This window comes from Psittacula echo (assembly GCF_963264785.1).
Source record: "Psittacula echo genome assembly, chromosome: 10".
NCBI lineage: Eukaryota > Metazoa > Chordata > Aves > Psittaciformes > Psittacidae > Psittacula > Psittacula echo.
The window spans coordinates 10,357,266-10,380,660 of record NC_137741.1 but is presented as its reverse complement, the minus strand read 5'-3'; the positions used below and the strand labels follow the sequence as shown (position 1 = coordinate 10,380,660).

At 38.6% G+C, this 23,395-nt stretch overlaps 2 protein-coding genes across 5 annotated transcripts in view; one reads left to right on the top strand and one right to left on the bottom strand.

Moving 5' to 3' along the window:
- Positions 1 to 1,947, top strand: part of DMXL2 (Dmx like 2) — a gene marked incomplete at its 5' end in the record, with an annotated part of 55,992 nt that extends 54,045 nt beyond the window's left edge. For all 4 annotated transcript variants that reach the window (XM_080626266.1, XM_080626265.1, XM_080626264.1 and 1 more), the window contains one exon: positions 486 to 1,947. In XM_080626266.1, coding sequence (XP_080482392.1) covers positions 486 to 695 — 210 coding nt within the window. In that variant the 3' untranslated portion in view covers positions 696 to 1,947. The remainder of the gene's footprint in view (positions 1 to 485) is intronic.
- Positions 1,948 to 3,149: 1,202 nt separating this feature from the next.
- Positions 3,150 to 23,384, bottom strand: GLDN (gliomedin; the record flags this gene model as incomplete). Its single annotated transcript, XM_080626661.1, has 10 exons — positions 3,150 to 3,609; positions 6,970 to 7,120; positions 7,832 to 7,957; positions 8,039 to 8,119; positions 12,033 to 12,158; positions 12,855 to 13,001; positions 15,539 to 15,646; positions 16,835 to 16,852; positions 19,043 to 19,094; positions 23,085 to 23,384. The coding sequence occupies 10 exons, from the start codon at positions 23,382 to 23,384 to the stop codon at positions 3,150 to 3,152; spliced, it is 1,569 nt and encodes a 522-aa protein (XP_080482787.1).
- Between the last annotated feature and the right edge of the window lie 11 nt (positions 23,385 to 23,395).

Sequence of the window (23,395 nt, the reverse complement as noted above, 5' to 3'; positions counted from 1 at the left end):
CACTTACTGGGCTAGTCTTGATGAGGGCTTCTAAAACTTAGGACGCAAGAGCAAACAGCTCAGCTCTGCTACCACTCTACTTGCTTATTAGTTATACAGCTTCCTTTGTGCAGCATTCCTTAGCAGAAAAGCATTCCCAGCTGCTGGAAAGCTGACAGTAGTCATCTTGGATAAAAATGCAGCCTGTCCATTTCTGCAGCTTTCATGAGGAGAAGCTGGGAGGGGCACTACTGACCAGGCAAGCTTCACCCTGCCCAATAAGCAGCTGATCCGTATTAAGGCAGCTTTCTGCTGTCTCACATTATGCTTCATCAGGAGCCTCTCAAGACTCTAGGATTTGTAATTGATGCTAACAGACAACAAAAAAAATACCCTTTATCATTGCTGAATAGCATTTAGAACAGCCAGGAACCTGAAATATCAAGGGAAAAAATACAAATCCTAATTTTAATCTCCTTTTGTCATTTGTCATTCTTTTGATACAGGTGTGGAGACTGACTGGCTATAATTTAATTCATTCATTTAAAAATGAACATGCTAAGCAGTCCATTTTCAGAAACATTGGTGCTGGTGTCACCCAGATTGAAACTGTGCAAGGCAATCGTATTTTCTCCTGTGGAGCAGATGGCACACTGAAAATGAGGGTTCTTCCCCGTGCTTTCAACGTACCTTCAAGCATTTCTGACACTCTGTAGCATCACGTAAGCTAATCCTGGTTTTATATAATGTCCCTTTAAGTAGCTGAAAACACAGTGATAAGCACTGTGGAAAGGAAACATTCTGTTTCCTTTCAAAGCAGTTGCTGCAGCATTAAGTATTATAGGGGAAAAAAGATTAAAAAAATAAACAACAACAAAAAAAAAACCCAACCCACAACACTTACAACAGGTGTATTTTGAATATGCCCATTAGGATCACTGGGGTGGAAATGCATGTACTGTATTGTAAAAGTGAAGAATTAAACCCAGTACAGTCAGTCACAGGCAGGGTTATTGCTTAGTAACCCACAAGCTGCATTTAGTAAGTGTATTGCAAAGATTCTGACAGTTGTCAGTCACTTCACAAGCACTGTGGCTCTACAAGTCAGTAAGCATTTCTGATGTGATTCTGGTTATTTTTATTCCAGTTTTTCGCACTAATTGAAGCATGTTGTACAACTTCTCATTGTAAAATAGTTTAGTTTTAAATAAGAGTACGTGGTGTATTTTGATTTTCTCAAGAAAGTGGAATGGATGCAAATGCCGTGGAACATGTGCAATCAAGAACGTACTGTGAGACATATATCATTTTATGCTGAGATTTTTTTTCCTAGTGAGTATTAATACACGGTTGATACTGCAACTTGCACATCAACACATTTTTAAACACAATGTTTTTTAATTTGCACACTATTTTCCTTTCTTCCCAACAGCTATGTTTTCTATTGGACACCTGCCTTTACTTTAGGAATGTATTGTAAGCACTAAATGTTTGTAGTGAAGACAGCCATGATTCTAGTCAGCTTTTAGTTTTGAAATTCATTTGTCCTGAAAAATACTTCATTAAATGAAGCTGTTAAGAGAATACCAACGGAGCATACAATGCCACATTTCAGATGAATGTCAGGCTTTATGTGGCCAGCTAGTAAATAGTGGATAAAACTGGTAATTAAATTATTACCACAGTATATTGTATAAACTATGCAGAGTTCAATATTGTTTGCTTGTAATATAACTAGCTACTGTTGTCAGATGTATTTTTCTGTTGTAAACAAAAAATATGTTCTTAAGAGACTGGAACGGATGTCTGCGTATTTAAATGTTAACAAATTGTCTTATTCCTCCAATGAAAATTTTAATGTCTGTGCTGTATTGTAAAATATACTAGAATAAAAAGCACCTTTCTCCCAAGGTGATTTTAAATTGCAGGCTGTGAAGTACGAGAAGTATGAAAAGAAAGAAGAGTAAATGTCACTGTTTAATTTTTCCTTTGTAAGTTAAATAAATTACTTTTATTTCATGGAACAGTCCATTGCAGAACTCTTCCTTACATTAAAATGGATTTGACTAAACCTCCAGTGGACTGACTCTGGGTACTGCTGAGCTATCTTTAATTTGACCTCAGATTGTACTGATGCAAAAAGGATGAGCTGTTTGCATTTTCTTGTCAGCTGTCCTAGAAAAGCGTAAGATTAACAGAAAGTAGATTCTCATCTCCAAACAAAGGCAGCTGCAGGAAACACAGCCTGGATTTTTTATTTTTCTAGTAGCAGCAAAAACGTATACCTTTCATTTTATGACTTTGTTTGTATGGATAAATGTGGGGAATTTTTTTTTATAGATATATGCCCTGCTATAATTAAGTATAGGTATAAGCAAGTTGTAGTGGTATAGTTTACATGGCAGTGAGGAGTAAGGAAGAGTCTGCAGCAATATAAACACTGTTAAAAAAGAAATTTTAATCATAAGTTTTACATCTTCTTTTCAATTTTGTACCTCATTACTTTTTCCCCTTGTTCCATGTACTAAACACGATTTCATGTATATTCAATATTTAACAACGTACTTATTCCCATTTCCTTGTACTTGGGCTAGATTTTTCTTTTGATTTCATAACAGTTCACTGGGTTTGTCAAATTCAAAGCTGTCTCTTTTTTTTCTATCTAAACTATTTTCATCTTCATTTTTAATAGCTGTATACCTTTGTCCATAAAAAGCTCATACTGAAAAGTATTAAGTGAAAGTGGCGAAGGTATTTGTACACAACAGATCATTATTTCTGCTAAACCATAATCACTGACGAGAAAATGATTGCAGATAAGATGATTGTAACTGAAAGTTATAAATAGTCTCTGCTGAGTACATGACCATGGAATCAATGTACTTTAGATATAATTATTGGCTGAATAACAAGGGGAAAACAAAAGCAAGTCTGTGCTGTGTGCCAGCTGCAATATTGAACAGCTATTCTTATAAAGAAATGAGAATGGACTGTATAATTGAAGTGTGTTTATGCAAAGGCGCCTGCTCTCCCTTCTATACGCACTCAGAAACCACCAACAGTGAACAGAGAATTATCCCAAGTGAAGAGACCCCTGTGTGTGTACCATACAGCTTTAAATAATCTATTTAGTCAAACACAGCTCCCGTACATGAAGTTTTAAAATATATTCATCTCCCAAAATGTACAGGGTATACCATTAAGCTCCCATTCTCCCATGTATACAAATTCTTATCTCTTAGACTGTATGAAAGCATGGCAAGAACAGACTGTGAAGACCGTAACTCAAACCTTGCGTCAATCTGCTTCTCTTTCAGTAAATCAAAAGCAAAACTTACTGTCATGTCCTTAGTATCAGTAACATACATAATGCCACATGCTATGAATGCGTTACCCGCCTTGGACTTGGGGTATGTGGTATTGATTCGCCGAATGACTGAAAAGGTTTCTTCCTCAATATGCGCAACTATAATATTTTCATCAGTGCTTGAGGCATATATAATCCAAAGTCCCTTCTCATCCACTGCTACTTTGAAATATGTCTTTGAGTTAGAAAAGAGGTAGTTACGACCATGATGTAATGCGTTTTCAATTAGCAGTATGCCCAGCGATGCTTTGTCAAGCCCAAGTCTGAAATGAGATAAAGTATTTGGATTGTTGTGTTAGAAATTCATTTTTGTACACACTGGTTGAATCAATTCAGAGTGCATTATTACTGATAGAAGCATTGCTGAAAATACTTGTCCTCAAGGACCATTCTGATGTCTTTTAAGATTATGTACTCCACTCAAATCACCTTCCAAAACACCAGCAGAAAATTCCAAAGCAATAACCAATCTAAAAAGTGCACAAGAGCATGAACTCACTTTGGTAGGTTTCACTTTATTTAGTCTATAAGCTTTATTATCACTAGGATGAAAGCAGAAACTAAACAGAATGTGTATGAAAAAGAGTAAGATACCAAGTGAAGGCCCAAACTTATGAAATGAAATCTGTACAGAAGTTTACTTTCTACTAGGCGAGAACTAAAGCAAGAAAATGTGATTGACCAAACCAGCATGAATTCTGGGCAGGATCACCTAGTCTTAGAATTCCTTTTGAAAACAGCTCAGATAATGGAGTGCTCAAGTAAACATCAAAGGAATAAAAATTCTACTTTTGCAGAGCCAAAATCCTGACCTTATGCTGGCCTCCAAGAGGACAGACTGTACGTCTCATCTCTGATATATAAAATTGTTTTTATTCCTTGAAATTCCTTAATAGGATGATCATCTGAGGACAGCAGAATTGAGCATCTAGATTGAGTTCCTTTACTAGTTTAAGTGGGTAATCAGCTACTGTCAAGACACATTTGCAGTTAGCATTTAATCACTGAAAAATGCAGTATTTTAGCAAAGGCAGAGTAATGCTTTAAGCAATGTCTTCTGTATAAAGCACATTTTATTGTCTGATGTTTATCTAACTGTATAGCTCCATTCCTCAAATAGAGGAAAAACATTACTCAATACAGGAATACGCTACTGATACAAAATGTTTCTGAAAAGACAGGCTTAATGACAGGAAGATTTCAGATCCAGGAACTTACAATGGAAGGAAGAATACTGGAAAAATAAGTTTTCTGTGGAAGCAGTGTTGATAGCATAGTTTCGAAGAATCATGGTAAGAAAAGTCAAGACTGACTAACTAGATGATTCCCCTCAGCTTTTGTAAAACTCATGTCTGCAGCAACTCCATATTCCAGCAGCATGTATGGGCAATACAAAAAGGCTTCCAGGCTGGAGATTTCTGAGCAACGTATCAATGCAGTTAATCTTGCTAGTTGCTTCATGTTTGTAAATAACCTTCCAAGGGCTAGAAGGACAGCCCTTAAAGGGAGCAGTCACATAGAAAGGCAGATTTTCTTTAGGACTTTTTTCTGTAAAGAGCCAACAAGATAAAAAGCATCTCAAGATTCATTAGAAATGTGCAAAACTTGCAACAAAAACCACCCTATCTTTTTGTCTTTTATAGGAAAATCCTGAAGGGAACAGAAAAGTGAGGTTTCGTTCCTGAGGTTCTTTTCCATTCCCCCTGTCAAAGACAGTCTAGCCTAGAACTTCGAACAGTTCAAAAATCCCTTCATCTTCTGGCACACTGGGGTAAATCACAAGATGCACTGTAATATTTTCATCAACTGCAGGGAATTAAACCTATAATTTTTGATTGCTAATATGAGAAGTCAACCAAAATTAAAAAGAGGTGGGAAAGCATGTGACGAAACAACAGATGAAAGGATGAAGCAATCTAATGTCAGGGGTCATAAGAATACCTGTCAAAAGTCAGAGAAACCTAGTTCTACCAGCTTTTAAATATGACAGGAGACTTTCTTTAACTATATTTGTCAACATCTGCAAAATGAACCAACAGATCCTCACCTATTCTTTCCTTAAATCAATACCAAAACTCCCAGAAGCTTTTCTGCAGCCCAAAATCAAGGACTTTACTGTCACAGAATTCATAGTGCCTCATTCTATCTGTGCTGAAGATAAATAAGAATGAATAACTGAACAGAAAGGCCACATCTCAGCAACTTCTGAGAGAGGTTTTGAAAATTCCACAAATAGTTTGTGCTCATCTGTACATGAAGGCATTTCCCAGTTAACAGTACCCAAGCAAAAGTGAGGAACCTCTGTGCTATCAGCAAATATCAACACTGTGTGTTGTATTTGTATAAACAAAAAGCCCAAAAGATATCTGAAGGAGGTTGCCAGAAAGTGTGCTTGTCTTTGGCAGAATAAACCTGGCTTAAACCACAACAGCATTATAGAATCCAAGCAGCTTGTTCACATTCCTTGGCATCTAAATGAATATAGGAAGGCAGCACTCACACCTGCTTGAGAATAGACATCAAAGTATACTAATGTTCTTGGCTCAAACATCAGAGTCATGTAAGAGAATTTGAAAGCAGATGCAATCTTTCACTTGCCCTTGGGCTGTCTTTCTTTGGCTCTTCCCACAAGATGAGAGTCCAGTTTTGATTTTTATTGTCTGTCTCTGTCCGCAGTAGAAACTGAAGAGGGAGATGTAATTCCCAGTTCCAATTCAGGAAGATGCACTGGGAGAGTTGTAAGAACTTATTACAAGGAAATTGAACAGTGGAGCCACTCCACAGTAAGATGCGCAATCCACCAGGTCACCAGCTGGTGTCTTGGTGCATTCCTTTGCACTAGCAGCATAAAATCAACTGCCTAAAAACCCCTAAGCTAAGAACAGTGCTATCCAAGAGGGAAGCATGTGCATCAACCCAGCAGGAAGCTCTGGAAAGCCAAGCTCCACAGGTGGGCTTCAGTGATATAATTGCTCATCCATGTCCCCCAAGCTGCAGCTGAACCAATTCTTACTCTAATGGAGGTAGATGTACAGCTGCTTTAGTTTTGGGGTTGGTTTTTTTTCACTCAAATACTTGTTTCTAACCACCAAATTCCTTCATTCTTATTTCTTTATCACAATTATGAGCACAGCAAATCCAAGTGCAAGAACACCCACAGCAATGTAACTTAGAATAGAAACCTGTTGGATCTCACTATAGCCAGAAGAAAAAAATCTCTTCACTTGTGCACATGGCATCTCATTTATCTGGAGGCCCCATTATCCTACCATGCAGGGATCACTCAGGATAACCACTTAGGCACTTAGTGCTTAACAAACTGACTGTCACAGCAGAGTAAAAGTCCTAGACTACCGTCCCAGCTCCTTTCCTTCCACAGCATCTACATACACGGAGGGAAGTCTGGTAACACACATTCTACTTACAGATTGGAAAGCATTAGTAGTTCTATTCTGGAAAGAATTCTGAACCATTCCTCTATTCTTCCTATTCTGGACAGGATCAAAGTAAATATATAAAATGGTACAAGTGGTCTGCTTTTCTGAGGTTCACCTCTGTCACTGTAGCCCATTGCTCCTCCTTCCACATCGTCACTTGCCTTAAGCCAACTATGTGTGACTTACTTCAGAATGACATTGCTTCCTCCCTTTTGATAGTACAGATGATTGTTTCGTACTGCATGACCACATCCATGAAAGAATCCTGTGATGTTAATCATCCTGTAGCTGTCATTCAGCAAGGCATTGGAATTCTCATACTCTTTTATAGTGTTTCCTAAATGAAGGGGGAAACATAAGAAGAGAACTATCATGTATTTCCTCTAATTTTGAAATCTCTATCCTAAAATTCAATCTCTAGTGAAAGTCAATCTCAATCAAATATCTGACAGACAATTGTGTTTTCAGTAGTGATTCAACTTGCTGGAATGGGATAAAACAGTCCAGAGACAGATACCAAAAAAATAAAAATCTATAGAGATGGTGTTCTAAGACTGCTTCCCACAGACCTGATGGACCCTAATTCTGAACACAGTTGGTAAATACCCAGAATCAGTTTCTTCTTCTCCTTAGGTCCTGCACTAAATGTAGCTCATGCAGCATCTGATTCATTTTCATGCATCTCTAAATGAAAAGGCAAAACTAGCTACAGTTTAGGGAAGCAAAACCATAGGAAACTGTTGAAAGAATACAAAAAAAGGCATGAACAACAGATATTTAAACTTGGAAGCAAACAAAAAAACCCAACCAAAATCCTCAAACTATTTTCAAAATCTGATGTTGACTTTGAAAACATCTGAAGATACTGCAAATGTCTATAAGCATATAGACAAGTATTGTATAGGTAATACAGAAAATATTCTGAAAAAGATGTGGGTACAAACCCCATCATTCCTCATTAGAATTATTAGTTTAGGGTTCTGAAGGCATTCAGAAAGCAATGTTAGTATAACAACTGGTTTTTGATGAGTGACTACTCCCAGTGTACCTGAAAAATGCATGGTAAGCCAAATCCTTTCATCGCTTATATTTGCAGGTTCCCGCATCCAAGTTCCAAACGTTTGCTGTACACTGACAAAGTGAACAGGACTTCCTACAGATGTTATGACACATGCTAGTAGAGAAAAAGCACATGTCCGTTATCTGTGACATTAAAACAGTAAGTAGCAGATAGTTGCACTCTGTAGCAGGTTACCAGCTTTTTTTGAAGGAGCAGGGGCTCTGTCTTCAGCTTTTCCAGCCAGGGTGTCATCATTTGGTACAGCACATGTCTCACCTAGAGTTGAGAGAGAGTGAGTCAAATATGTCACTTTTCTGTATCTGACATGGCAGATATGCACTTCAGTGACTCCGCTAAAATCATAGCGTGACAACTGGGATTTTGTTTCATCTGGGACAAAAAGCTTAGGTTAGTCTGGTCAAAAAGAGACTTGCTCTCACTTCCACAAAGGAAATTAAGTGTTCAGGCTAGTCTTGTTTTCCTTGAAGTCATTAGACTGTTGACTTTGAGAAGTAACTGACTTTACTCAACAGATCTAATTCCTGAGCTGTGAATTTTTGAGTAGCTGCTTAGAAAGGCAGAGTTGCCCCTTTCCTTAGACAACCAGACAACTAAGATAGCTGGCAGCTGGCTGATTTAGCAGCAATACCAAAAATATGTTCTTGGGAGTGAGTGAAAGCTAAATTCAAAAGCTTCATGCCCAAATATACATACATCAGCAGAGGGGGTGTACTAATGCCCAAGACAGTAATAAAGTTTAAACACATACACTGACATGTAATGCATAAGAATGCAGGTCACTCATCCATGCTATTAATCAGTATGAAAGACTAAGGAAAATTTTACATTCTATTCCTTATACACATAGAAATGTCTCACATTAGAAACAAACACCTGGGAATGGTTTTCCCCATCCCTCAACAATTTAGAGTAACTAAATTCTAAATTGGGTTGGGTTTACTCTTAGCATTTACTGTTAAAACAATGCCTGAGTAATATTATTTATGAACCTTTTTCTATAAACCAAGATACCTATTCTGCCTTTAAAACAATGCAACACATTTCAGTTTGCTTAGAATGAATAACCAGAGAGAACAGTTCACAGTTCTTTGCAGAAGATACCCTGATTTAACTGTAGCTTTGTTTTCTAATTCCATTCTTAACCTTCATCTCCTTACACATTTCACACTGCTTGACATGCAGGCAGCAAATTCTTTCGAACGTGTATTTTTCACTGTTGCCTTCCAGTATATTTCTAGGACTTACATGGCTGTGCTGAAGTTTAAATGAGAAAGACACTAAAAATATGAAATAACTGTAAAATAATGCTGAAAGGTTACTGTGACATTTAGGAAAGAAAGGACAGATTATACTGCATTGTTTTTTTCTCCTTTAGGTTATATTCACTCTTTGTTCATGAAGAACAAAATCACTCCCAAGATAGAACAAGAAAACTATGCATATTTCTCCCACCCATTTATCTAGGACATTTAGTGATGACATTAAAAGTTTGTAAGTGATCACAGCGTATCTCCACAATAAGGCACAGTCAGTGCAACCAGGGGAAGATGAATGCCTAGAGCTAGAATCCAGCAGTCCTTCCAGATCCCTTTCCAGATTTTGATCTCAAAATAGTTTTAAAATATCTCAGAAAAGGAACACACTCAGTGTAATTTGTAAGTTGCAATGCACAAGTTAATTTTGTTGGACTAAGTCTAACAAATGCAGTTAACTGAACGAGCAGTGCCCTATGCAGCAGTTTATCTAAGACTATAGAGTAGTCAAGGACTAGGTCGGTGTTTGCAGTGAAGCTGAGTGTACTATTTGCATTTGATAATATCTGCAATACTCTGAGGACTTTAAGCTGCGTGAAATGGAAAGCAACTAAGATTAAAAAGGTGGTTTTCCATCAGAGATTCTTGGGTGGAATTTTCTCTGCTTTCTTTCCAAAAAAAAAAAAAAAAAAAAAAGAAAAAATAGGTTCTGAAACATTCTGGCTGAGAGTTAATGGTGTTTACAAGACATTAAAACTATTGATTTGGGCTGTCTGGGAGGGTGGGAAGGATGGAGCAAGGGAGTGTGGAGCAGGGATGTTTCTGTTAGAGTTAGCTAACAGTACTGGTGAGAACAAATACACCTGAGCTTTCAACTAATTGTTCTCTTCTCTTAAAGTTTTACCTGACACAAAATTTAATTTAAAGAAACCATTCTTGTATTCTATGTAATAAGTTAACTACAGTTGTAAATCAGCATCTATATTCTTTTTTCTTCAAAGAAGTATGAATATTTAATTACAAAAGCTGTTTTATTCCTTGAATTTTGGTAATACGATCTCGCAGCTAGTAACTCATAAAAAGTAAATGCTCACTGAGGAAGAGCGCATCTTTGCAGAGTTATTCGAGTATAACTCCTACTTGCACACTGGGATTTAAAATCCATCAGAGATCCATCAGGTAGCTTATCCTCCAAAGCACTTCAGTCTGTTTCAACACTTGAAAAGAGGGTACCTGAGTAAATGGTCCAATTATATCTTGCACAATAGTTCATGCATTTCTGAATTTCAAATAGGATGAGATTTCTGCTCCAGCTATCTACTTTCCATTGTAAGGAAGCTCTTTGGGCTCTGTTCTGATACATCAACACCCAGAATCTCTTGATTGAGATTCTTTCATGTTACTACAATTAAATGCTATAATAAGAGGCAGAAATAGTTGGTATGTTTTTTCAGCCAGTATTAAATATTCATTTGCTAATTTTGACACTTTTTTACGTTAGTGTTAATTAATGCATTTATAATAATAAAGAAGTCATCTCAGCAAACTGTGCTGAATGATGGTGACATAAAAAGATATCACCCTATTAATGGTGCGACATACAAATTGCTCTGCTTGTTTCACACTTAATAACTGTATGTAGTTCTTCAGTTCACAAAAGGGAAGCTATTCCCTTTTGGTATGCCTATCAAGAAACTACGTTCCCAATTATGAAAGAAATCCCACTTTACCAAGCAGTGCTGCAAATAACTCTCTTCCAGAAATGTCTAATATTAGTAACTGAGATATCCTTTGCTATTCCTAAATTTATAGGATCACTCTGACCTCCCCTGAAAACACGGCTGGGAGGATAATCCATCCCAGAACTCCAAGGGTAGCAGCAGTCACTGAAAGCCGCCACCCTGTTGAATGCAATACCATCCAGGGGTAAGGGACAAGGACAGCCAGATCTACTATGCAGATACAAACCCAAGAGTTTGCTTCCACTCTCAAGCTGGAGTAAGCTAAAAATACAATCCTGGCATGATTTTTCAACAGTCCACAGTATCAAGTTAAACCCATGAGGATTTACTAGTACCCAGCACAGCTGAAAATCATGCCAGAGATTTCTCATGGCAAACTCTTTATTATATCAGCACCTGATCAGGGACTTAAAGCATAGCAGCTGCTACACTTCCAGCATACAATCTGTGAACCAGCAGTCTGGATGCTCGTATTTTGGTTCTAACAGTAGCTGCTGTGCAATTTGCAGACATAGTTTGGAGGGAATCTACTCTATTTTTTTCTTTATGAATATTAAAATTAGCCATATATTTCACCAACACAGCTACAGCAAATGAAATAAAAGAGGCTTATGATCCACCTGCATTCGGGATACAATAATAATGAACAACAACAGTAGAAAAGAACTCAAGATCACCCTGCTCCAAAATTTAGATTTTCAAATGGACACAAAGTCTCAGAGAATCCTTTTGTATTCCTCCAGCCTTTAAAAGCCTTAGCTAGTTCAAGCTTGCTTCACTTCTGCCAATAACAGGCAATTTCATTTTGTAGAATACAGTGAAATGTAGCCTGGTTATTAGGTGTTACAGTTACACACAAAATTAAAATGCACCTTTTAAATGCTAAAAATTTCAACAGCATTTCTCTTACTATCCAACTGTATCCCATTCAACAGAAAACCCCATGTACAAATACTTTGCCCGAGCACAATTAAGTACTTTGCATTGCATGATTGAAAGACTACTATTATACTGGAGATAGCTTGCTGCCTTATCCAAATTATATTTCAGCAAAACACCTAACCACAGGCTCAGCTTTAAGTTTGTACAGTTTTATTGATGCCAGCAAAATTAAACATGTTTACTGGTTTATGAGACTTTACTATACTAAAAAGAACACTGGAAAGAACTAACCTGTGCATTTGCTGCTGTATACGTTCTCCTGAAGCTGTGCTTTACCTTTGCCTTTACGTTTTCCTGGAGGCCCTGGGGGTCCACGTGGTCCAGGGGGCCCTGGGGGTCCAGGTTCACCTTTTGCACCTATACATACAAAACAGAGTACAATGTCACAGGCGCTCTAGGGAACAGGCAACCTGCAGAGAAATGTATGTGTTCACATGATGGAATTTCAGAGATCTGTAAAACAGCCCCTCCCTTCTTAAGGGGTATCTGCATATAGAAATCTGGTGCAATAAACTCAGTGGGGTGCTGTTTGTTAGAAGATGAACCATACAAAACTTCACAAGTTGTACCACATCAGTGCAATTTATCTATCTGGATTACAGGCACATTAGAGAGTTATAAAGCACTGTTGGCTTTTACTTACTGTATTCTGAGACTCCAGCATCAGATCATACAATGCTGTAATTTTACACAGCTTATATTTATGGCTGCTTCACATATTCCTGAGAGGAAACCTGCCCTTCATTTTCTAATAGACAAATAAAACAACACTGCAAGAAAGAGCAGGAGGAGGTCACCTGGCTGGAAGTGTACTGGAAAGGTCAGAATCCATGTACACCTCAACTCAAAGCCCAAGCAGAAGAGTTTTTGTGAAGACTTGTATTAGAGAGAGAACATTTTCTTGTGCACAGAGAAACACTCAAACTTCGCTGTGGATAACATGTTTGTACTGGTTGGTCCTACTCCTGCAGATCACATTCATGCTTCAGAACCACAGTACATCTTTATCAAGCACACTGTTGCAAGAGAGCTCCTAAGAGCACTTCTTCCTACCTTCTAATATCACGTCATTGTTTGCATCCCCCTTTTCACCCTTTGCTCCTCTTGCACCTTTTCCTCCTGGCATACCATCCTTGCCAGGTAAACCTGTTTCTCCAGGTTCTCCTTTCTGCCCTTGATCACCTTTTGGTCCTGGCATACCTAGAAATAAAAAGTGATTCAGTACCAACAGCACTGTTCCAGTATTAAGCATCAATCAATACACTTTTAAAAACAAAACATGATCACTCTAGTTGGTTTTTTCGCCTGTATTTAACTGAGTAGCTGTAATATGTCTGATTCCAAAACAACGCTGTAACCTAACATGAAGAGAAATTTGGTACAATCTGTTTGGTGCTAATAATGCATTCTTTAGCTAGTGATCTCTGAGGTTTGAGCATGAAATATACAGACCTGGCCCTCATTAACACTGGCTAGAAAATTTCTGGGTAAGAAAGAATAGTTAAGGGAAGATGTGAAGTACTATATCTCACATTTGTAATGCACTGAAGAACAGCATTTTCAGGGTTCTAGGCTTTTTCTTAAAGCAATTACTAAACATTACAACACACACTGCACTTCTAACATTTTCCAATGTCCCAACAGAGAACAGGAACGGTTTCCTGGTAACATTTTCGCATGGCTACCATAACCCTCCCTCTACACTTGGTGAAAGCATCAGCCCAGGTACTTTTTGCACTTGATGATTTAGTAAACTAACATATTTAGCAAGGTATTTGTTCTTCTGTCCTGTGTGATTTAGTTGTGCAATAAGAAAAACAATGGTGTGTTTGCACAACTGACACATCAGAAGCTTGCACTCTCTACTTCTTGGCAATTTGTATTTTCTTGCTTTAGAAGAGGGAATCTTAACAGTTGCACAAGTAGAAATGTACGTGTTCTTGCAGCCGTAGGTTTCAACTGAATTACATTTGTTAATACTTGAGAATAAAATGCTTAGTTTTCAACTCATGATTTTACTATTTAAACTGATCTTGTGAAATCTGAAACAACTACAGTTCTGGGGTGAAATCTGAGGTGTGCCTTTGGCACAATTGCCACTGACTCTCTGAATACTGGTTCTCACTTCCAATTCCAATTTTAAACATTTACTGGGGATACTGCAGTGACAGATCATACCGTGTCTCGAGATATAGTAGGCAATTGTTCCACTTGTACCTAGCAGCAAACCCACACAGCTACGTGCAAAAGCCAGAATAATAGATGGGCCACTATAAATACCAATCTGCTAATGTCAGCCTGTTCACTCATGAACATACCCTTCTCTCTCCTCTGCCCCTCTCAAATTCACCATTCTGATGCCCTTTTTTCTCCTTATCCTTCTACCATGCACAGCCCAATTGCTTTTTCATTCTGCCTTGAAGGCACCAATTATTCATCAGTGCTTGTACATTGCTATTGTGCACCAGGTAAGTCAATGGATAAACCAATTGCTGCCACTTTACAACTTCACAGTACTTCACACGCTCTGCCTGAAGTAACTGCCTCGGCTACTGTGCAGTGATCTGTTGAACCTAGCTTTCCAGCTCTACTTCTGTTTATAGTCAGCCTTTCCCCGTTCCATTTCCTCATGATGAGCTGGACAGCTAAGAAACGACAGCACTTCTGCTGCTGATTCTCTCTGTTTTTAGCAGAAACATGTTGTGGTGAAATCAGTTAAGTTGGGCTAAATAGCTTTCTCAACCACCATGAAAAAATCCCTTGTGGGCTAAACGCATTACAAAGTGTACCCGAGACTGAGAAATAAGTTTCCAGCCTAAATAAACAATACAGAAAAGAAGCGAAATATGCAAATATGCAGCTCCTGCCATAGTTATTATGAATCTGGAATCAAAACTGTGATAATATGAAACAGATTCCACCCACAAACTCTGGCTTTCCTTTTTTAAGACATCTAAAGTCTAAGGGTCATTATGTTGGCAGGTGAGTGAATAGGAATATTCTTCCAATAACAGTATTTACTAGCAAGTTCAGAATACTGAGATCACAGTATCACAGTATGTTAGAGATTGGAAGGGACCTCAAAAGATCATCTAGTCCAATCCCCCTGCCAGAGCAGGAATACCTAGATAAGGTTACATAGGAATGTGTCCAGGCGGGTTTTGAATGTCTCCAGAGAAGGAGACTCCACAACCTCCCTGGGCAGCCTGTTCCAGTGTTCTGTCACCCTCACTGAGAAGAAGTTTCTTCTCAAGTTTAAGTGGAACCTCTTGTGTTCCAGTTTATACCCATTACCCCTTGTCCTATCATTGTTAGCCACTGAGAAGAGCCTGGCTCCATCCTCGTGACACTCCCCCTTTATATATTTATATACACTAATAAGGTCCCCCCGCAGTCTCCTCTTCTCCAAACTATAGAGACCCAGCTCCCTCAGCCTTTCCTCATAAGGGAGATGCTCCACTCCCTTAATTATCTTAGTTGCCCTGCGATCCAACAGCTTTAACTTGCAATACTGTATCATCTTCCTTACTGTGGATTGAATCAGACGTAATCTACCAAAACTTGGTGTAAGACCATGAATCTACAGAATTCTGGAATGTGCAGCTTCTTTGTAAACACTGAAACCCTTCTCCCTGTACAAAGGTCTAAAAGCAACTACATCTGAAATAATAGTAAGAAAGGATTTCCTTTTTAAGCCACCACCAAAAAGAAAAAAAAAAAGAAAAAAGAAAAAATACCTATTTTTCCTCTTTTTCCACTTATTCCTGGTTCTCCCTTTTGTCCTGGTATACCTGGGAGTCCATCTGATCCATTGTAGCCAGGTCGTCCATCAAGTCCAGGAGGCCCTGAACAAACCAAACAGAGTAAATGATAAACATTTGCACTGTTAAATGCAATTTATCCTTAATTCTGCTATAGTTAGGTATAGTAAGTTTATATATATAAAATACATATGACATATAAAATCCTCTATTTGGCCATTATGTTCTTCATGCCAATAGAGTATCCTCCTAAAACAAACAAGCAAAAAACCACCAACAACAACAACAAAGCCCCACCACACCACCAAACTAAACCAATACAAAGAAAGACACCCATCCACAACAAACAACAAAAAGCTATGAAACCAGACTCAAAGGTAAGATGCTTTTCTGCCCTGGCATGTGCGTAAGAACACTGACTGAAATTAACACTGCCCACAATTTGCCTTAAGGCCAGCACAGATCAGCCTTTTGGATTCCACTTCAATGACAAGCACTGTGGAACCCATTTATTTCTGAATTTGGCAGTGACTATAGCACCTTCCACAAGCCATGTAAGATTTAATATTGCTCATGATATTTGCTGGACTAATCTAACACAAGAACAACATTTACCTGCTTGTCCAGAATACTGCAGTGCCAAACCATGACTGGTTGATTGAGAAGACATCACTGCCTCTCACTGCTATTTGAACCCCGACAAACAAAATGTACCTGATACTTTTCTGATGCAGAGAATTATTCTAAGCAGACCCACAGCTAAAGCAGCACAGAAAGCAAGCAACCATTCACATAGCCTAGCAACCCGTGAGGGAGGACAGAAAGAATTAAATAAGCAAGGAGGAAAAGTTATGGGGGAGGTGGGAGGGTGGAAACATTAACCAACATTTTTTTTAGGTGATGCTTTTAGTGTTATATTACAATATCAATTTACCCAGGTTGTTGGGGTTTTTATATACATACATTCATGTCTTCAGCTACATGCTGCTTAAACACTCTTAATTTCACCCGGTTTTGATCAAATAAGTTTTGGCAAATGTGAAACTAGAAAAATATAATGTCTAAAACCTCCCCCTTGCTCAGAAGGGGCACGAATTGACCTAAATACAGTAATTATAAAGGCAGGAAAGGCAGACAGCCATTCAACCCTCTCACTCTAATTAGCAAAGGGAGACTGTGCCATAAAAGATACACTTCTACATTTTAAGGTTTTCTACTAGCAACTGTTTCAATTACCCAAAAATGTTAGTGCAGTTGTACCAAGCATCTTACCTGGGGGACCTGGGGGGCCTACAACAAGAACAAGAAAGAAGAAGTTATGAGTTTAAGCTAGTAAGAAACAAAAAACAATTCCAAACTGAATTTATTAGGTTTAAATCAGAACAGTAGAAGGGGAGGAAACCCTCCCAGATTTCAAAATAAACACCTATGGGTTTAACTGCTTTGTATTATAAATAACAATTTAAACATTAGCAGAAACACACTTACTGAAAGAGTATCCTTAAAAGCAATTACACATGCACATAGAAATTTGCAAAAAGCAATATGTATTGATAAAGGTTTGGCAAACAACCACCTCTATAAGTGCTCTCTACAATCCTACTGCAGAAGAAGAATAGTTTTAACAATACTGATGAATGTCATGGTTTAAATTCCTGTTGAAAATACACATTAAAAACACATGCTATATTTCTCATGTGTTGTATTTCATTGCAGTTCAGGATTCAAACTATTTAAATACGGAAAAAAATTAAAAAGTCTTGTCATTATTATTGACTACATCTAAATTACAATCAGGTTTTTCACACGTATTTGTTCTCCACTCTGGAACCCAAGCTTCCCACAGGCCCTGGCTGGTGTGTTAGAAACTGGCTTTGGCTTAGTTATTCAGCAACATGCCACACAATAAAATCTGTCTCATTCTCTCTGACTTAGTTCAGGTATAGGGCCTCAATGAGAATAAAGCACAGCAGGCAAGAGTAAAGCAAGAATAAACCAATAAATGTTTCTGTAATAAGATCTATCACCAACACATATTAAAAAAAAGAGCCACAGAAAACAAGCAGGAAAAGCAGGTTAGGAGAATACAACAAAAGGTGGCAGTTGCAATTAAAGAACCAAATTAGTTCTGTGAGCATTTTCATCTAGCCAACAAAGTAGTCTTGTTTCAACATAACTCTACAACAGAAAATAACAGTAATTACTAGATTTCCCTAATGATGACAATTTTCACCATTAATTAGAAAGCATTATGAGTAAAGTGAAAACTATTTTATAATACCATTACAGCAATTATCTCTTTAATCAGTACAGGCAGTAACGTCAGTTAACATCTTTCTGCCAATTTTCCAGTAAATGACCGTTTTTTCCACACTACAGTGTTACATCCATCAGTGTATTCAATTACTTCCTTATCTCAAAAACTGTGGATCTTTATTATCCTTGTATAAGCATAACATAAGCAAGAAAGGTACTTGAAAAAGCAGCAATTGTCACAAAGGCCTATAGCAGAGAAAGCCAGTAACAGAGACGAAGTTTAATGGTGTCAAGAGAGCAAAAATGTGCAGAAGGCACCCAGCAGCATGAATTCAGAAGTCTGTATCCCAAAGAAACGGACATCTAAGTTGTCTGTGGTTCAGCTTCAGTTGCAGTCAGAAATGACCTGCATTTTCATAAGCAGTATTTAGCATCTGTGTGTACTATAGTAATAGTGCCACGACACTCATTTATGTTGAAATCAGTTCAGCCACATGGACCCGCTAGCCATTTGAAAACACAAACCATACAGTAAGTGAAGTATTTTCTTAAACACATAAAAAGTGGCTTATATCTAATCTTCTCATCTTCAACACAACTCAGTCTGTTACAGAATTCAAAGCTGGACCATAGCCCTTAAAATGGCTACATCCTGACATTCTTTTCACCAAATCACATAGAAACTTCTCAAATAATCTCTTCTCCTAGCTATCAGCCATTCCAATTCCTCACTGATAACATGTGAAACCCAATGTCCTGTTACCATGGTCCAATGCAAAGCAGGGGTAGGCAAACACGTTACACATCTAAGCCTCATTACTCCACAGCAGTTAAACAATGGAAGTGAGTTTCTACATCCTATATGTTCATCCCATGTAGACTTGAAGTGTGGGGGTGTACACAAAAATACCAAGACTAAACCTCAGCTAGCATTTTTAACACCCAAGTCTATAAGATTTGCTTATGAAAATTACTTGGGAAAGAAATAGCTCCAACTAACATCAACTGAGCTCCTTAGATTCCAACACTTATATTAAGTTGGCATAGGTAAAACCCAAAGTAGCACCTATTATCTTTTTTAAATAAGTAGCATAATTGATATATACATTCTCAGTAAATAGAACAGCTCCTTGACATAGTCACCGACCTCAAGTTCTTTGAAGACACTGTAATTCTTTATTCTTGAAGGTAACATAGTTGTAGTGGTTAAGGCAATAAACGTACCTGTTAAGCATATCCCTTTTGTGCTGTTACATAAATCCACCATCACTCTGACCTAAAATTTCAAAGAAAGTGAAGTTGAAGACAATGCATACCATAAAAGCATCTGGTTTACTTTACCTACAGAAATAATTCCAAAAACAAAGATAAAACTGTCCACTCTGTGCTAGTAAGAATAAACTACCTTAACACTGTGACTCCATCCATCTCTTCAGGCAGTGATTCTCATAGGAATCTGTTTAATATATCGCATTTTAAATCTTACTAAAAGTAGGAAGAAACTATTTGGCAGACTACTCCATACGTCATCTAGGCATTAAAGTTCATACTTTACTGTAAAACCTGCGTGGCTGTCCATGCGTTGACTCTAGCACTAGAAGGCATTAAAAGCCAAAATCAGCCAACAAAAGTTACATTCAATTTAATTTAAAATTCATATCAAATAATGAATACTTGTCCAACATAACATATCCAGTGAGAAATATGAACAAAGTGATTTCTTATCTTAGAAAAACCAAGATCTACTAATTTGGAATGGACTTTTGTCCATTCAAAATATTTCATTCCAGTAATGACTGACTTTATAAAAACCAAGCTGAAAAACACATTCATACAGATGCTTTTAATCTAGAATAAAGTTTATACATAAAAACCTCATCTTTACAAAACACTTGGGTTTTGGCTGGGAATGCATTCATTTTACATGTCCTGCTTGCTGAGAGTGAGAGTCAACACCATAAAACGTTTTGCAACTCATCAAAAAACCAAGCAGAAATGAGAATATTGTGAAGCCAAGCACTGGAAGTGCCTCAGCTCTTCATTGGCAATTCTAATGTTTATAGTCAGAAATTAAAAAGATCATTATTTCAGAGCTGTGCAATATATGATAATTTAGGAACTATTTACCCAGAGTTGCTCATTTATTCATCTTTATACAACTACTCTATTTACAAATAATGGAACGCACCAGTCCCAAAAGAGAACAAACAAGTGCAAGTCAATCTGAAAGGCAGATTGATGTTTAATGCTAGCAAGGTTATTTGCTGCTGTTAATCTTTATTTTTAAAACTAACGCATCCTTAGCTTCAAGCGACAAACGTAACGGACTCAAATGAAGGACAACTATTTTGATGCAAGTACTCTTTTGCTGCAAAATCAAACGAAGGATTTTAACTCAGTCAGATACATCTGGAGAATTCACTGGATTCTAGACCGTACTGGAACAGCTCTTGTATTTACAAGTTTTAGACTCAATTTAAATTAGCTGAGAAGAGCTAACTGGTTTTGAATATCAGAATTTGCTTGTTCTCTTTCCCCTCACACCCCTCCAAAACACCTGGCTTTCACCATGTAACTTGCAAAATACACATTGTCCATGTGTGCTCTAATTCAAACTGCATTTTAATCTAAATGGTTTTGTTGAGGTTGCTGAAGTGACTGCAGATTGCTTTGGGGCCCTCCAATTATCTCAGCTGTATTATTTTACCAATCAGCACAATTCAGGTGACTAAAAAACATGGCACTCGAAGTTTGTTAGCAGATAGCCTACAGCAGAAACTCCTGATTAGCTATGAAAGATGAGTACACCAGTCATCCAATCAGCCAGCACCACCATGAAGAAGAGCTACAGATAAAAGTGTATTACTTAAATAATAAAAGCTTAGTTTTCTCACTAAGAAAGAGTGAAAAAAAGAAAATAAGACACAACCAAAGTCATGAAGCAACAACTCAGATAACTAGATAGCCATAAGCCATCACCTCTTGCACTGTTTTAAATCTCACTTTCAAACTTATTACTCTCAAATTTATTGGGCTGTTACCCTCTTAGCAGCCTTCCTAGAGCAGCAGATTTGCCAACTTCCTATTTTTATTCTCTTACAAAGTAAATATATTTATAAATACATAAACAAAAGGCCCAGAACCAAAAAACTATACTCATGTTATTAAAGATAAAATATGACTTTTGATACCTAAAGCTATTTCAAAGACTCTTGAGCAGTGGCCACAACAGATCTCCCCTGACCAGCAGCTGTGTATCACTGTAGGGTATTGATACCTACAGCACCAACCTGCAGAAACCTGTGCCTCTGCTACAGGAGAGATCCTGCTCAGGGGAAACCTCCATTCAGGGCCCACATTCAACAAAGGCTTGAATATCGTTCTAAGGCCTGCCAGTGTAGTAAAGATCATCTCATCAACTGCAAGTAACTTTATCTCACACTACAAGTGAGACAAAGAAGCATTCAAGTCTTCGTATTACCTCAGTGGGAGTTCGGCACAAAATGGAAAAATGAAAGAGTGGGAGGGGGGTGCTTGACATTTTTTCTGAGGACTTTTCCCCTTGATCAAGCGTGTCTGCACACAGATACACACTGAGCAACAGCCAGAATGAAAAACATTCGATGGAAACTGTAAGAACAAAAGAGGCACAAAACCTGCCCAAGCAGCTCCCTACAGAATACACATATTTATATGAAGCACATCACACACAGCAGTAGTCACAGGGGTGATTTAAATGGAGAAGCTGCAAGTGAATAGTCCTGCCATATGCTGATAAAATATACACCATGTCATTGGGTGCTGTTTGAAGAGGACAATGAAAGTCATTCAATCCACGCATGCTACCTAACGACAGCAGAGTAGCATATTTAACTGCCCCTGTCAAGATCATCTAGACATCCAACTGCCACTAACAATTTAAGCCCCAGCACCTAACAGAGAGCATCAGCAGCGTTCAGTCCCTGTCAGGATCTGAACCTTTTCTCTGATAATCTTATTTGTGGATTCCGTAGACTCAAAGCAGCAGTTCACGTCAGCTGGAACAAAATGAGCTGCAGCTGCCAAACACAAAGATGGTTTCATAAAAGAAACAGGAAGAAGTTTTGACTAAATGTTTTGATGCAAAGCTTAGCTACAGCACACGAAAATATTTCACTGGGCCTGAAACAGTTATTTATCCTAAACTTCCAACAAATGCATTATTGAAATGCTATGCTATGAACACCTGTACTCTACAATCTCATTAGCTTGAATATTAATGGAGATGCCATCACTGAAAAACCATCATTGCAATGGTTTATTAACAAAAATGCCAGTGGAACAATACTGAAAAGGTATTTTCTATAAGTGATGTTTTAAATCAGTAATACTGGTGACAGCAGTAGGAGCTGGAGTTAGCCTTTCCTGGTTTTTTGTGGGCCAAGGCCTGCAGTCCTCACTGGAACAGAGTTTCCACTAAGCTTCCCTCAATAGTAATACTTTTCTTGTACTTCTGACTGAGAACTTAAAAGCTTTTAAATCTATTCAGAGTTTTTAAACTGTATGACCTGTGTATCTTCTCAACTACATAACCTAGTTAATACCAAGCAAGGATAATCTTTTCACTGAAGTGCAAAAAACTATGCAATTTTGCTGGAGAAAGGACATAAAGTTCTCTACTGACCCATCAAGTACTACTTTTAAATTTAATACTTACTGAAAGGGTTCTATCAACTTCAGAGACATGTGCTGGTAAAGTGATGTCAAGTACCCCACCTTGAGATACTTAACAGCAGGTAACACATGGGGTTCTACTAGTGGTGAAGAGATTTAAAGATCCAAAACCTTAGAATAAGAAGGCTGACCCTATTACAGTTATATTTTTGAAGCTTCATTAAACCCATGCTTCTAACACATAACTTCACTCTGTTTATCTATGTAACTATCATTTTAGAAGCTTAATCATAACCTGTAACCTAGATGGCACATCAACTCTAATGCTTCATCATTTACAGATAACAGATGCTGTTCCTTAGGCACCACACTCTGAAAGCATCAAGCGGGCATTTTCGCACATCGACTCAGCAGCAGCAAGAGTGACCCAGACCTGGCAATGTCAGCATCGCCCATCTTCGGGAACCATTGGGCCGGAGCTGGAACAAGCCTCAGCTCCACTATCCCCCAGTCCCGCAGCCCCTTGGGGCTAGAGGCTGGTACTAAGGGCCAACGCCGCCGGTGCCGGCCCCCTTCCCGCCCCAGCCCAGGCGGGACGTGCGCTCCGCCGTACCGGCACCATGGAGTAGGTCATCATCATCAGCATCTCGTCGTTCTCGGCCCGCACGTGTCCGCGGGCGCGCTCGCCGCTGTGGCTCCGCTTGCTGCGGGCGGGCGCCGCACCGGAGCCCAGCAGACCCCGCAGGGAGCCGTTGCCCTCCGGGGGCCGCGCCGCCTCCAGCTCCCGCAGCGCCGCGCCCAGCTCCCGCCACTGCGCCAGCAGGAACAGCGTCCCTGCGGCGCTGAGCGCCGACAGCAGCCCCACGGCCGCCAGCGCGCACCGCAGCGCCCGCCCGCCCGCCGCAGCCGCCATCGCCGCGGGGT